At 45.4% G+C, this 15,152-nt stretch overlaps 1 protein-coding gene across 2 annotated transcripts in view; it reads left to right on the top strand.

Moving 5' to 3' along the window:
* The first annotated feature begins 7,660 nt into the window (after nucleotides 1-7,660).
* The window catches only part of FAM149A (family with sequence similarity 149 member A), a 38,466-nt gene continuing 30,974 nt past the window's right edge, over nucleotides 7,661-15,152 (top strand). For both annotated transcript variants that reach the window (XM_068970422.1, XM_068970421.1), the window contains exons 1-2: nucleotides 7,661-8,166; nucleotides 8,221-8,370. In XM_068970422.1, the coding sequence (XP_068826523.1) occupies nucleotides 7,661-8,166; nucleotides 8,221-8,370 (656 nt within the window). The remainder of the gene's footprint in view (nucleotides 8,167-8,220; nucleotides 8,371-15,152) is intronic.

The raw sequence follows: 15,152 nt of genomic DNA, 5'->3' as shown, positions 1-15,152 counted from the left end.
TATGCCTGTCATGCTTTGTATACCACTCCAAAATGTGTGACACTGGCATAAGCGTCCTTTTGACCTGATGGCAGTTGAGAAAAAGGACAACCAGGATGAGCAATCTGCATCCCTATCCACCTTCCCCCCAACCATCTGCATGAAAGCAGAACAGAAATTCTCATGTGAAGGTGAACCCCCCCCCCACCGTCTGCATCAAAGCAGAACAGAAATCCCCATGTGAAGGCGAACCCCCACCACCAACCGCCACCCCCCAACCTCCCGAACCAGGAGCAGGAAGAGATAAGATGGCACCATGGAAAGGTCAACAGTAACAAACCTCACTAAGCAGCCGTATCATCCATTACTCTCCCCATGTTTTCACTGTCCCACACTTTGCTGTCCCTAGAAACGTGAAGTCCTTTTCCCATGCCTTCTTGATCTCAAGTCACTCCAACCTGCAGCGCCTTGAAGCAGCATTTTGATTTTTGACGAGAGATGGAATGAAGTCTCAGAGTGAGAGCGCTGACCGGGGGGCCAGTGACAAGGCCCCTGGCCCGTCAGCTTTGTGGAAATGAATTCCCACAATGCAATGGAAAGCAGTGAAATAAGTCAAGTGTTTATTAGTAGGGACCAGAGTGCCTGTGAGCAGGCATAGGGGGCAGAGGCAGAGAGTCATGCCCTCGTGGTACTTTGAATCTCTTACATGGGGCGTTTCTTCTGGGTTTCCTCTGACCAGTCACCTTGCTTTGCCTTGTTCTGAGTTCTGTGTTTGGTTTAGCTCAGGATCCTCTCATCTGGGCGTGCATCTCTTAGCCAAGATGGATTCCAGGGGAGAGGCCTATGGGTAGGTTGACGTCAGCACTCTCTTTTTGACCTCCACCGAGCCTTTCTGTACAAGTGTAGTCAGGAAGCTCTCCTTGACCCTGAGAATGAAGAACATGTGGTCTCTATCTCTTATCTGGGCAGGGCTCAGCCTCTTTTCTTATCCTCCTACTATAGTCTTCATCTTGGAGTGTCTGTCCACAGGGGAGGAACTCCAGCTGAAAACCTCTGCTCCGGGTGACTTTCCTCCTCTGGATCAGTATGTGCTTTGTAATCCCAGCCAGTGGTTCAGTCTGTTCCAGTGTCAACTGCCATATGCTCTGCTTCAAGTGGAGAGCTCGGCTTTTGTGAATTCTTTGTATATAAATATTTGTTACCAATATTTTATCAGATGCTTTCAGTTTCTCTTGTTGATGCATTATCTTGGCTGGTGTTACAGAAAAATAGTAGAAATATTATTTCCTTACTGGGAACCTTCTTAATTTCACTCTTGTTAATCTTTCTTTTATCAGTCTTTTATTTTAGGGCCCAGCCAATGAACCTAAGATATAGAGAGGAAAATAATTGTCTTCCTCTTCTACAGTTGCAAACATTTTTTAGAGAACTGTTAACCAATCCTTTAGTTTCCTCTCTATTCCTCTTTTGGAGTGTCTTGGTTTGTGAAATGTTTTTCATGAAGATTCAGGGATTTTTTCCTCCCCCTCCCACCCCCCAGCAATGACCTTGGTTCTGCAAATGTTTTCAGATTTCAATTTATCAGTCTTTTGCAAGACTAACACGTGTTATGGAACAGAAGTTTACATGCTCAGTGCACGGTGAGGCCAAACAATCTGAAAGGGCACCTTTTGGAGCAGACAGAGGTTTACTGAATGGCCAAGCAAGGAGAATGAGTGGCTCGTGTTCAAAAAATCTCAAACCCCTCAATGGTTTTCAGCGAAATGTTTTTATAGGCTTAGGGTGTGGGCTACAGGATGTGTGACTTTCTTCTCTGGTTGATTGCGAAATAAAAGAGACGTTCCAGCACTCAGTGGGAAGTTACCATCCTCCATGTGGGTGGAAACCTTAGTTCTTTCAGAACTCAAAGGTATTGGTCTGTGTGTACTTTGAGGAGGAGCCTGGACCCTGCCTTAATCGCTGCACTATTGTTTCTTGATTGTTCCTCCTTTGTTTCCAAATTCCTTCATTTCCTTGATTCAGTTCAGTTCAGTGTCTGACTCTTTGGGACTTAATGGACTGCAGCACGCCAAGCCTCCCTGTCCACCACCAACTCCTGGAGCTTGCTCAGACTCACGTCCATTGAGTCAGTGATGCCATCCAACTATCTCATTCTCTGTTGTCCGCTTCTCCCACCTTCAATCTTTCCCAGCATCAGGGTCTTTTCCAATGAGTCAGTTCTTCACATCTGGTGGCCAAAGTATTGGAGTTTCAGCTTCAACATCAGTCCTTCCAATGAATATTCAGGACTGATTTCCTTTAGGATGGACTGGTTGGATCTCCTTGCAGTCCAAGGGACTCTCAAGAGCCTTCTCCAACACCACAGCTCAAAAGCATCAATTCTTCGGTGCTCAGCTTTCTTTATGGTTCAACTCTCACATCCATACATGACTAGTGGAAAAACCATAGCCTTGACTAGACAGACCTTTGTTGATCAAGTAATGTCTCTGCTTTTTAATATGCTGTCTAGGTTTGTCATAACTTTCCTTCCAAGGAGTAAGCGTCTTTTAATTTCATGGCTGCAGTCACCATCTGAGCCCTGAAAAATAAAGTCTGTCACTGTTTCCACTGTCTCCCCATCTACCTCCTTGATTAGCAGAGGCTTGAATTTGCCTTTTGGAACTCTGGGAAGTTCCAGGAGGCTGAAGAAAACTTTCCCTACAAACACAGAAAGGATTTATACCCAGGTGGAATCCGCAGGTTCTTGCCCCCTTTCATTAGTCTTACACACAGTTACTATGTGCTAAAACTGAGGCTTTATACCAAATCACTCTCAGGCACAAGGCTGCTGTGTACCTCTCAGTTCACTTTAAGCACAAACTTGGACGTGCAGACCCTTGAAGTGGACAGAGACCTGCTGGTGAGACCTAAATCCCTTGAGCCCGGCAGCCCTGCGGCAGGCACTGATTTCCTGTGCTCCGCTGGAGGGCGATGCAGCTGCAGGTGCTGCTGCCTGAGCCCTGGGCTTCATCTGTGGTGAGATAAAGAGGATCCTGTCAGTGTAACTCGGTATCTGCTGCTACTGCTGCTAAGTCGCTTCAGTCGTGTCCAACTCTGGGCCACCCCATAGACGGCAGCCCACCAGGCTCCCCCGTCCCTGGGATTCTCCAGGCAAGAACGCTGGAATGGGTTGCCATTTCCTTCTCCAATGCATGAAAGTGAAAAGTGAAAGTGAAGTCGCTCAGTCGTATCTGACTCTTCGCAACCCCATGGACTGCAGCCCACCAGGCTCCTCTGTCCATGGGATTTTCCAGGCAAGAATACTGGAGTGGGGTGACATTGCCTTCTCCAACTTGGTATCACATGTGATGAAAAACCAACATCTACTGAGAGCTTATCCTGTGGGATCATATCACATCCCAAGCATGTGTCAGTTAATGTAGCTGTCCAAGTCCCATTATTTGAGATGGAAACTGTCATCACCCTGGGATTACAGGTGAGGAAACTAAGGAACAGAGAGCCATGGGTGTTGGCCAGTAGCAGAGACCTTGTGAACTAGGAAGTCTAGCCCCAGAGGCTCCCATACCATACCGTCTCCACCCAGGTGCTAAGCTAAATCTTTGTCTAATCAACAAATGCCTTTCCTTGCCCAGAAGTTTAGTTGTTTCTTTTATAGAATCGGGCTTCCCTGGTGGCTCAGACGGTAAAGCGTCTGCCTGCAAAGCGGGAGACCTGGGTTCGATCCCTGGGTCAGGAACATCCCCTGGAGAAGGAAATGGCAACCCACTCCAGTACTCTTGCCTGGAAAATTCGGGGTCACAAAGAGTTGGGCACGACTGAGCGACATCACTTCACTTTATAAAATCAGATTTGATAGTATTTTTCGTTATAGAATCTTGACCGTGGTATCATGCTGAGACAGTATAAATCCCTTAACAGATTAATTCCTCAGGCTGTTTTAACTTTCAGGTTTCCAAAACATAATATCTCTACATAGCAACATGGTCATCACTTCCTAATAATTTCTCAGTGATGTAGCCAAGCATCATTATACACATCAGAAAACCAATTAATTAAACAACTTAAGCAGGAGAGTTTTATCACATAACACACAGCTTTGACATTTCAAATAAAGTCTATCCAAAATCAACACTGTCAAAGTTAGAAAGGATGATTTGCTGCCTTTACTCACATTTCCCTACTCTGCCTGAGCCAGGCCATCATGGTACATCACCCGGGGCTCATGTTTTAAGAATGACATGCTACTGGTAATTAACAGAAAAGCAGGGTAGCCTCTAACATCTGTCTGAAAGACTGTTGACAGATGAACAATGGGTATAAAAGACCTAGCGTCTTGTGTAGAATTGTTTATCATGTTTGCAATTACTGTCGTTTTCAAAGGACCTTCAAACAAAAGCATCAATCACTTATCCATTGTGCCTTCTTCATGAAGCTGGCTGACCAGAAGGTTCTTATGTCCACTGTTTAAACCACGATTATATTTTTTTCTGTCCTTTTTATATATTCTGTCATCCTCCTTGTAGATTTTTTTTAGACAATTATGATAATTATTTTAATTTGTAGCCAGCTTTTTAGAGCCAATACACCCACTGAGGAAAAGGAAATGGCAACGCACTCCAGTAGTCTTGCCTAGAGAATCCTATGGACAGAGGAGCCTGGAGGGCTGCTGTCCATAGAGTCGGACAGAGTCAGACACGACTGAAGCGACTTAGCATGCCTGCATGTGTTGGAGAAGGAAATGGCAACGTTCACCAGTATTCTTGCCTGGAGAATCCCAGGGACAGAGGAGCCTGCTGGGCTGCCGTCTATGGGGTTGCACAGAGTCAGACCCGACTAAAGTGACTTAGCACAGCAGCAGCACACCCAGCGAAGACTTTCATAGAGGTACCAGAAAGATCCTATGATCATGAAGCACCCCAAATATTAACTACTACCCCAACAGTGTATTTGTGCCCTAGGGCTGTTATAACAAAGTGTCACAAACTGGGTGATTTTATTTTTAATATTTATTTATTTATTTTGGCCGTGCCAGGTCTCAGTTGCAGCATGTGGGATCTTTTCATTGCGGTGCATGGACTCTCTAGTTTCGGTGCATGGGCTCAGTAGTTGCATGGGCTCCAGAGCACGTGGGCTTCAGTAGTTGTGGCACATGGGCTTAGTTGCCTTAGGACATGCAGGATCCTAACTCCCCAACCAAGGATTGAACCCATGTACCCTGGTGGCTCAGCTGGTAAAGAATTCGCCTGCAATGTGGGAGACCTGGGTTCAATCCCTGGGTTAGGAAGATCCCCCGGAGAAGGGAATGGCTCCCTACTCCAGTATTCTGGCCTGGAGAATTCCATGGACTGCATAGCCCATGAGGTCGCAAAGAGCAGGACACAACTGAGTGACTTTCACTTTCACCCTTCATTGCAAGGTGGACCACCAGGGAAGTCCTACAAACGGGGTGATTTAAAACGATAGAAATGTTTCCTATCACAGTTCCGGAAACTAGAAGTCTGATAACAGATGCCAGTGGAGCCAAGCCCCTCTGAAACCTGCAGGGAAGGGTCTTCCTTGCCTCTTCCTAACTTCCGGGGGCTAGCCTTCAAAGACTGCCACCTCTGGGCTTACAGCTGCCTCACTCCAGCCTCCACCTCTGGCATTACATGATGTTCTCCTTGTGTGTTTGTGTTCAGAGATCTCTCTTCTTAAGGGTATTGGATTAGAGCCCATGCTAATGACCTTGTCTTATGTTGATTTTATCCGTAAAGATCCTATTAATATCTCCAGATAAGGTTACATACACACACAGAGTTAGGACTACATCGTATCTTTGTGGGGAACACAGTTCAGCCCATAACAGAGAGGCTACCTGCAAACACACCTCAGAGACAAACTACCTTCAAGGCTGGGACTTGAAAGAGCAGGAACTTTTCTGTTGGCCTTATTGACAGTATCTTAGTATTTAAAGTGGTCTTCCCTGGTGGCTCAGAGGTTAAAGCGTCTGCCCATAATGCATGAGTCCTGGGTTCGATCCCTGGGTCAGGAAGATCCCCTGGAGAAAGAAATGGCACCCCACTCCAGTATTCTTGCCTGGAGAATCCCATGGACGGAGGAGCCTGGCGGGTCCACGGGGTCACAAAGAGTCGGACACAACTGAGCGACTTCACTTTCCCAGGTGACTCAGTGGTAAAGAATCTGCCTGCCAATGCAGGAGATGCAAATTTGATCCCTGGGTGGGAAAGATCCCTTGAAAAGAAAATGGCAACCCACTCCAGTATTCTTGCCTGGGAAATCCTATGGACAGAGGAGCCTGGCGGACTACATCCATGAGGTCGCAAAACAGTTGGACACGACTTCGCAGCTATACAACAATAATAGCATGTATGTAAAAAAAAGGCCTGTGCAATAATGGAAGTGGTTAGTAATGAAAGCATAGAAATAACTAAAGTTAGAGAGCTGAAGACAGGTGGGTGAATTCCCTGCTATGCATGGAGAAGGGTGATTTGCTCCTACATTGCTGCCCTCTGTATATGAAATATATATCATATATATGACTCACTCCCCTTGCTTTGATTCTGTGCTCAACTTAATTTGACCTCAACAGGAATTCCTCTCTTAGGGAAAGAGCAGACAACACTGCAGCTGTTATTACTTAACACATCTGAGTTGGATTTACACATCAGTATTTTATGAGTTAAGTTACTGGGGCTCCATCCTAAGAGGTTGCTCAGCTATGAAGGTCCTGGGCCTGTAAAATCAGAAACCCAGAGAGGTGGCAGCAGACAAGTGCAGCTCCCAAGGAACTGGGTGAGTTGAATCAAGCTTCACTCAGCAATGACCCTTTGTGCTGACTCTCCCTTCAAGTTACATTACTTGTGTTCAGAATCAATCTGATGATTAGGGGCTTAAACCCTGAAAGCTCATACTCTAGAAATGATCTGAATACAGCTTCTTATTAACCTTCCCTCCTATCAGAGAGCTGGCCATGGTTCATTTTGGCCTTTGGCTAAGTCCCAGATCTTTTGGAATCAGGGTTATGGTTCCCAGGTTTGTGTTCAAACTTCGTATTTTGCCCAGAGTCCTGCGAATCTGGTGAAGTTCTAAGGGTGATGGAGAAATTGGAGAGTGTTCCTTTAAGGCGAGGTTCAAGGAGGAGACCCAGGTGTCTATTGTAGACGCAGCCGAGGCTGCAGTCTGGGGCCCAATTAGCAGTGAGCTAATCCGGTTTTTGTTTAGCTTAGCAACCGCCTGCGCCGTCCCAGGGGCCCGTCGGGGTCTCTTCGGGGGCCGGAGGCCCGGGTCTGAGTCCTCCGCCCGCAGTGGCACCGGCGGCTGCAGGAGTCGCCCCCCGTGGGCACGGGGACCCCTGCCCTCGGAGTCTCGCAGCAGCGCTAAGGCAGAGAAGGATCTGCTCACCGCAGAGGGCGGCCAACCCGACGTCGGGGAAGGTCCGGCCGAGGAGTCGCGGGGCCGAGCGCCCCGAGGGTTTCCTCCGCGAGGAGGGAGCATCAGAGGCCCCCCGGGGGTGCGCGACTAGAAGGGACCCCACGGGCCCCGCCGCGCTCCCCCTTTCGCCCGGGCCCAGGGCCGCTTCGTCCCGAGCTCTGCGGGCGGCGGTGGATGGAACCCTGCAGCCCCGCTCCGCGTGGACTTGAGGTTCGGGCCACAGCCAGGACGGCGTATCTAGGGCCGGGACATGAAGGTCGCGGTGTTGGACCTTGGGTCTCTCTTTGCCAAAATCTTCAAGACCTCGACGGCGCCCCCTGCGGCCCCCTCGCCGGTTGCCTCCTCCAGCCCCTCGCGAGGCGCTGCTGCCGCGGGGGCTGCGGGTTCCCGCCCGGGCACCTCGCTCAGCGTGGCCCGGACTTTGACCGTCCTCCCGGCCCTGGCCCCCGACTCCCCGGCCAGCTCTCGGGGGCCCTCGGTCCTGCTGCAGCCGACGCCCGTCGCGCTCCATCCCCTGCTCGCCGCCCCCCACGCCCGAGTCTCCGTCGCCGGCCGCCGGGCAGAGGCTGTGGAGACTCCCGCTTCGCTGCCCAGTAGCCCGGGAGCAGCCAAAGTCGGGTCCTCACCCCTGCCCCTGCCCTTGGCTCTGCCGCCCGCCCCCTCCAGCGGCGGCCGCAGCTCGGCGGGCTCCCCCGCCCACCTGGTGGTCGAGGCGCGGCCGCCCCCGGGCCCCGGCGCGGTCTGGGCGGCATATCCGTCCACCGGGGGCTCGGCGGGCAGCAGCAGCAGCAGCAGCAGTGTGACCGCGAGCCCGCGGAACCCTCGCCCCCCCTGCCCTGGGGAGAGAGAGCCCAGCGCTCGGGTGCCCCCCGGGCCTGGCCCCAAGACCCTGTTCTTCACTTTGCCGGATATCGGCGAGGAGTGGGCCTCGGACAGCGACTCAGAGGACGGCCGGCGAGGGTGAGTAGCCCCGCTGGGGCCAGGCAGGTCCTTCTGGGGACCCCACCCCTCCACCTGCCACAGCCACCTTGCCGGGCGCCCGGTTACAGAACGGCGCTATTTGCTATTACTTCCACTAACTCCCCTGGATCACCCTCCTTGCACTTTTCTTGGGTCCTGATTCCTTGGCTTTCTGTTCTTTTAAAACACAGGCTTGTGACAGGCTTGCGCTCAGCTTTCTGGGAAATAATCCTCTGGTGTTTACCATCAGAGAGGGAGAGACGATGAAACACGGCTTGCAGGAAAGGAGGGCAACATTTTGTTTTCTGGCTGAAGCCTTCCCATTTAGATCATTTGAGAGTCTGGTTTCCTTGAGGACTTAGAAAGGAGCCTTTGAGGAGTCCTGTCTGATGCAGGATTGACAGATGTGCAGGTAACCCAATTCCTACACTGGCAGCTCTCATTTTAAGAAATGGTGAGACTCATGCCACCCCCTTTGTCAAGGATCAGCCCCAATTCTCATCCCTTTAAGTGGGATTTTTTTTTTTTTTGTATGAGACACGGAGTTAATTTATGTATGTATAACATCATCTGACACAAATGGATTTGTTATATCTTGCATCCTAGAGCTCCTGCGTTCTTGCCATGGGGCCTTGAGATACTCCGGAAACACTGACTGACTTCATGGGGACCATCTCAATGGGAATTGGGAGACACTTCCCTCAACACACACATTCCTCTTGTAAAATGTGGATGTCAGAAGTCAGGCAAATTTTATTTTATTAATGAGCAGAAGATATAGCTATTCTTAAGTGGATATAAAGATGTTCAGCCTTCTGAATTTCACAAAAGGATATAGTCAAGGTCAAATGTAGTGAAAGGGTCAAGCACAAACCAGGAAGTCCCATTCCAGAATGCAGATTTCTTCATTGTAGTCTATGAAGGAAGAACGGTCAGGCCTGCTAGCAGAAAAGCTCTCCTCTGCCCACAAAAATGGACTGGAAAGCTTTGGCATTAAGACTGATTCTAAGTCATTCAAAATTCAAATAACTATTTTCACAAAGCCACATGACACTCATCTCAGTGTTAGAATAAGCAGTTAAGTAGTAAGTTGTTTCTTTTCACTTAAATTATTGTATTATGAAATAGATGAATTAACTGATTTTTCCCCCTAAAGGAAAATCAGTTGCATTTGGTTGAGTGGCTAGAATCCCTGGAGGAGGGCATGGCAACCCACTCCAGTGGTCTTGCCTGGAGAATCCTCACAAACAGAAGAGTCTGCCAGGCTATAGTCCATAGGGTCGCAAAGAGTCGGACAGAAGCAACTGAGCATGCATGCCTGCAAGTGGCTAGAATACATATACCTAAGGAATCAGACCTTTGTCATTGGCTACTGGTCCTTAACATTTATGCAATTAATGTTTTATGAGCAAACAGATATACACACTGATCTTGAACTCTAGTCAGTCCCTTTTCCAGCAGACACTGAAACAGGGCCAGTGAAAGCACTAGTGTGGTTTTCTTTCTTGAACATTTTAGTCTATGTTAGCATTGTCCAAAAATGCTCAATGGATACTTTTTTGAATTACACTGTATTTGGCACTATTTATAGTATGCTAATCTGCATTAGCAGAGATATCCAATTGTCCTGAAAGGGCAGACACTGAATTTTATAAAAGTGCTTTGAGGAATAATAGGCACAGATACGTATGTTCAAAGATCTTCCTATTTATGCTTGTTTGTTCTCTCTGTGGAACACCCTACAACGCTTTTGAGTACATTAGTTGTTTATTTTTTTTCTTTTGCATATACAAATAGTCATATTCCCTTCCTTTCATACCTCATTTCTTTTTTTAATCATGAAATTTACAAAGGGACAAGGGGGAAGAAAGAAAGAAAGAAATTTTTCTTTCGATCTTACAGACCTTTTGCATCTTGAAATGTATTTTCTCCCTCCTGGACATCTGGGTTGACTATAACACTGAATAAGAAAACATCCTTCCACAATGGATTTAAATTGCACAATTTTCACCTTATCTATTTGTTTTCAGATAGCTGCTATTAATCATTAGCCCGCTTAACTAATAATAAAACCATATATTTGGTTTTCTCAAGCCAGGTATGTGAAGAGTGGAAGGTGGTTAAAGTAGGAATAAGAGAGGGAAGAAGGGGGGAAGGCATAACTAAAGAGAATGTAGATACATGTCAAACAAAGGTAAGAAAATCTTGAGAAACAGTTCATCTAATTTTAAGACCACCACTCATTTACGAAGAAAAGTCCTCATTCACAATTTATATATTTTGGAAGATCTATGCATCTTACCTTTGACCTGATTCTGTTCTTGGCCTTTACTAAAATTAAAAATACTGAAATTAATTTCAGTGGGGACATATGCAAACTTTCTTTTAGTTCAGAGCCTTTTTCTTTTTCACTGAGGTGGTGTGTAATAGCATAAGTTTTGATCTCTGAGTCATAGATTAAATGAATGACTAGCCCACAGAAGAGGGGTTCTCTCTTTCCAGTGACACGTTTAAACCAGAGGCAGAGGTACTGAGTTGCCTCCTTTACCCCATTCTCCCACAACCCCCGGTGTGTGAGCCAGCACTTGTCAACTTCACCGTCATTTCCCTGTGTCTTTCATAGACACATTGTCCCTCCTTCACACTGATTTCCCGTCTCCCCATCCTTCATCACTACCTCCTTTTGCATTTCTGGTTTGATCTATACAATTATCACCTTGTTAAAGGACGTATTCTTTCTTTATCTACGAACAGAAGAACTTCTATCAGTAGATAAGATAGGCAGATAGAGAACTGTTGTTTGTGAAGACTGGTAGATTGAAATTTCATGTGTTTGGAAAGTATTTCTATCTTTTTAAAGTTATTGCTGATAATATACAGTCATTGCTTTTGTGAGTGGTTGAGTTCCCTTGTTAAAAGTCTTGTAAGTGTGGAAATATCACAGTAGCTGTCTGCAGGACTTGTGAACTTGACTGCCAATGAAAAAGAATGCAGGGACTTCATTCTGGACTCTGTGAGTCCAGAGCTGGGGTGACTCTTCAGGACTCGGGCAGGAATCGAATGAGTTGAATTCCAATCTCAAACCATTTGCTCACTATGTAATTCTGGGTAAGCTCTTCAGTTTCCACCATGATAAAATGGAGATAATAATGATGCTTTTCTCATACAGATGTTCCAAAAATTCATTGAAATAATATTTTAAGTGCCTAACATAGAGAAATGTGTATAACCCTGGAGGCTCAGATAGTGGGAGACCTGGGTTCGATCCCTGGGTTGCAAAGATCCCCTGGAGGAGGGCATGACAACCTACTCCAGTATTCTTGCCTGGAGAATTCCATGGACAGAGGAGTCTGGCGGGCTACACTCCATGGGGTAGCAAAGAATCAGACATGACTGAGTGACTAAGCGCATCTGATTCTTACCTACTTCTTGGCACAGAAATAGAATAAAAAAGTATGTTTCATTGAAGAATACATTCCAGGAGAAGAAAAGAGTGACAAAAATTCATTTATATTTATCATCTTGACTGTAATAAATGGAATCTTTTAGTGCAGTCATTAGGCAGAACAAATAGAAGTACACTCTAATCTTTCATCATTTTCCCTGCAAAACTTTCAAAAGATACAGGCTACTTTAATTAGTATTACTACTGATTGCTGTACAGTATCTAGAAGAAAATGTATTTGCCACCTGGGGATCAAACTTTTAAATTTCAGAGACACTGCAGAGTAACCAGTAGCCTCACAAATCAAATCATATATGGCTAATACTTCATATAGCCCTTGACATTCCTACTCAATGATGTGTTCTTTATATGTACATCATATCTTTTTTAAACTATAAACTCTTTGTCTTGTGACATTTAAGACAGTACACATCCACAAAAGGCATTTAATAAATATTTATTAAATGAATAAATGAAAATATTTTCATTACAATACACTTTCATATGTCCCTAATCTTGTAAAAATCCAGAGGAAACTTAAATGTACTTACGTCTTGTTTTAATATGTATTTATTTATGGCTGTGCTGTCTTTGTTGCTGCTCAGGCTTTTCTCTAGTTGCGGGGAGCATGGGCTTCTCTCATTGCAGTGGCTTCTCATCGCGGAGCAGGGGGCTCTAGGCACACAGGCTTCGGTGGTTGTGGCATTTAGGCTCAGTAGTTGTGACCCACGGGTTTAGTTGCCCCATGGCATGTGGGATTTTCCTGAACCAGAGATTGAACCAGTGTCCCCTGTATTGCAAAGCGGATTCTTAACCACTAGAGAGCCAAGGAAGCCCTCTTTAAGAAAAAGAAAAGTATTTATTTGACTGCGCCGGGTCTTACTTGTGGCATGTAGGAGCAACATCTTTGTTGTGGCATGCAGGATCTGGTTCCCTGACTAGGGATGGAACGCAGGCCCTCTGTGTTGGGAGGTTGGAGTCTGAGCCACTGGACCACCAGGGAAGTCCCTGAATGTCCTTCTTTAAGAATAATTGTCTCGGGCCTCTCTGTTCCCTTGTCTTGGAGTTTTCCCAGAGTTGGTAGTGGCTTTCTGTTGGGACTTTGCATTCCTACAGGGATGAAAGGTGCGCTCAGTAGACAATTGTCATTTTTTTTTTCTTTTTCTTTTTTTCTTTTTATTTTACAATACTGTATTGGTTTTGCCATACACTGACATGAATCCACCACGGGTGTACATGCGTTCCCAAACATGAACCCCCCTCCCACCTCCCTCCCCATAACATCTCTCTGGGTCATCCCCGTGCACCAGCCCCAAGCATGCTGTATCCTGCATCGGACATAGACTGGTGATTCGATTCTTGCATGATAGTATACATGTTACAATGCCATTCTCCCAAATCATCCCACCCTCTCCCTCTCCCTCTGAGTTCAAAAGTCCGCTATACACATCTGTGTCTTTTTTGCTGTCTTGCATACAGGGTCGTCATTGCCATCTTTCTAAATTCCATATATATGTGTTAGTATACTGTATTGGTGTTTTTGACAATTGTCATTTGACTATTACTTTCTATTACAGTCAGATGACCATAAATTTTATTAAAAAATAGTAATGAATCTGACTTGGGCATTCATGCCTCATATTTGCTTAAACCCAAGAAGAGAATTTTGTTCTTAACGTCTTAAACAGTAGGTTTTTAAGCTTTAAATTATCTTCTTTACTTTATTACTTTGAAGTCTCAAAAACTAAACTTGAGCTATTATGTTCTTCTGCTGTGTATTTAAAAGACACATATTGAACATTTTCTAGTGTCATAGCTAATGTAATAGCTAATGTGTGTAACGCTTGGTTATTAGCAGTTACCGGTTACCATTCCATGATAAGTATGGAAAGTAAGGACAAATTCCTGGTGGTCCAGGACTCTGTGCTTCCAGTGAAGGGGGCATTAGTTTGATTCTTGGTCAGGGAACTAAAATCCTGAATGCCATGGGGTATGGCAAAAAAAAAAAATAGCTAAAAAATTTTGAAAGGATATCAAACTCCTTACCAAATTATATTATATTAAAAATAATAACCTTTGGAAAAAAAAAGAATGAGAATAAATGTTTAGAAAAGTTTTTAGCAATTGACGGAGTAACATGTCTGTTGACTGATAAAACTTTTGGACTTTTTTGTGCATCTTTTCTTCCATTTTGCTTTCTAATAATTTATTTTTATTATACTTAAAAGTTATAACATCCACAATGAGTAGGAAAGAAAAATTGAATAGTCAGACTACACATTAGTCCTTGGGGTTGCAAAGAGGTTGCAAAGAGTCAGACACAACTTAGTGACTAAGCCTGTAAGGACATGTTAGCCTGAGAAGCACTGAAGCAGACTTTACTTAAACACTTGTAAACCACAATGAACAGCAAATTTCAGGACACCAAGAGGGAAAAAAACAGCCGGATGACCACACTAGCATTTTACTCTTCCTAAAATACAGGGCTAAGCAATGTTTGAACAGTATCCTCTGATTAAAGAAGACATTCTTTAAATGATTGTTCAAATAGTCTAGAGTCAAGAATATGCTCTAGTCACAAAGTTTTTGGGAGCCCTGGCTGTGGGGATATAATCTGTGGCCAGAAGGAGGAGGTTTCTCACACTTAATGCCTTTTTTTTTTTTTTTTTAAGTTTTACACCAATGCTGTATCCCATCAGAGCTCATTCACAGCCCTTGATGGCAGTTGTTTCTCTTGTAAGGCATAACTTGCAAGTACAGATAATGTGTTTTTTGTTTTTAAAGGAACTTATAAGAGGAAATTTATAGACATGACATACTTTCTTCTCTTATTGCCAATCTGTAGTCTGTTTGGAAGAATCCCTGACTTAGCACTGATAAACGATCAGATGTATTAATCCCTTCTGAACTGCGTTGGAGGGAATCATGTCCCATAGGAGGGAATCCTATGACCCATTAAGTTTTTTTAAGTTTAATTTACATTTGAAACTCACTTTCTTCCGCTGGTGGAAATGAAAGCCCAGTTATCTGGGATTGCTCTCATCTTTATCCTTAGACTTGAGCCTCATTCTGGGGGCTTACATAAGACCAGGGCATTCATCAGCGGGGAAGGAGCCCACTTGTTTTTTAATAACCTCTGTTACTGCTGAATATACTGAGATATCCATAATCTTGTCCTTCGTAATAACGCAGGTCCCATGCCTTTATCTACAAAGGCCCTTCCAGTTAGGGGTCTCCCCGCTTAACTCTGTGGTATTTCTGGGAGGCCCTGGGAGGAGCCCACTGCTCTCATACCAACATTCTCTGTCACAGGACTTCCAGGAGGATGCCAACCCAC

The sequence above is a fragment of the Capricornis sumatraensis genome, chromosome 4 (assembly GCF_032405125.1).
Source record: "Capricornis sumatraensis isolate serow.1 chromosome 4, serow.2, whole genome shotgun sequence".
Taxonomy (NCBI): domain Eukaryota; kingdom Metazoa; phylum Chordata; class Mammalia; order Artiodactyla; family Bovidae; genus Capricornis; species Capricornis sumatraensis.
Note: the sequence above shows the minus strand (reverse complement) of the source record. Positions and strands in the feature narration are given on the sequence as shown.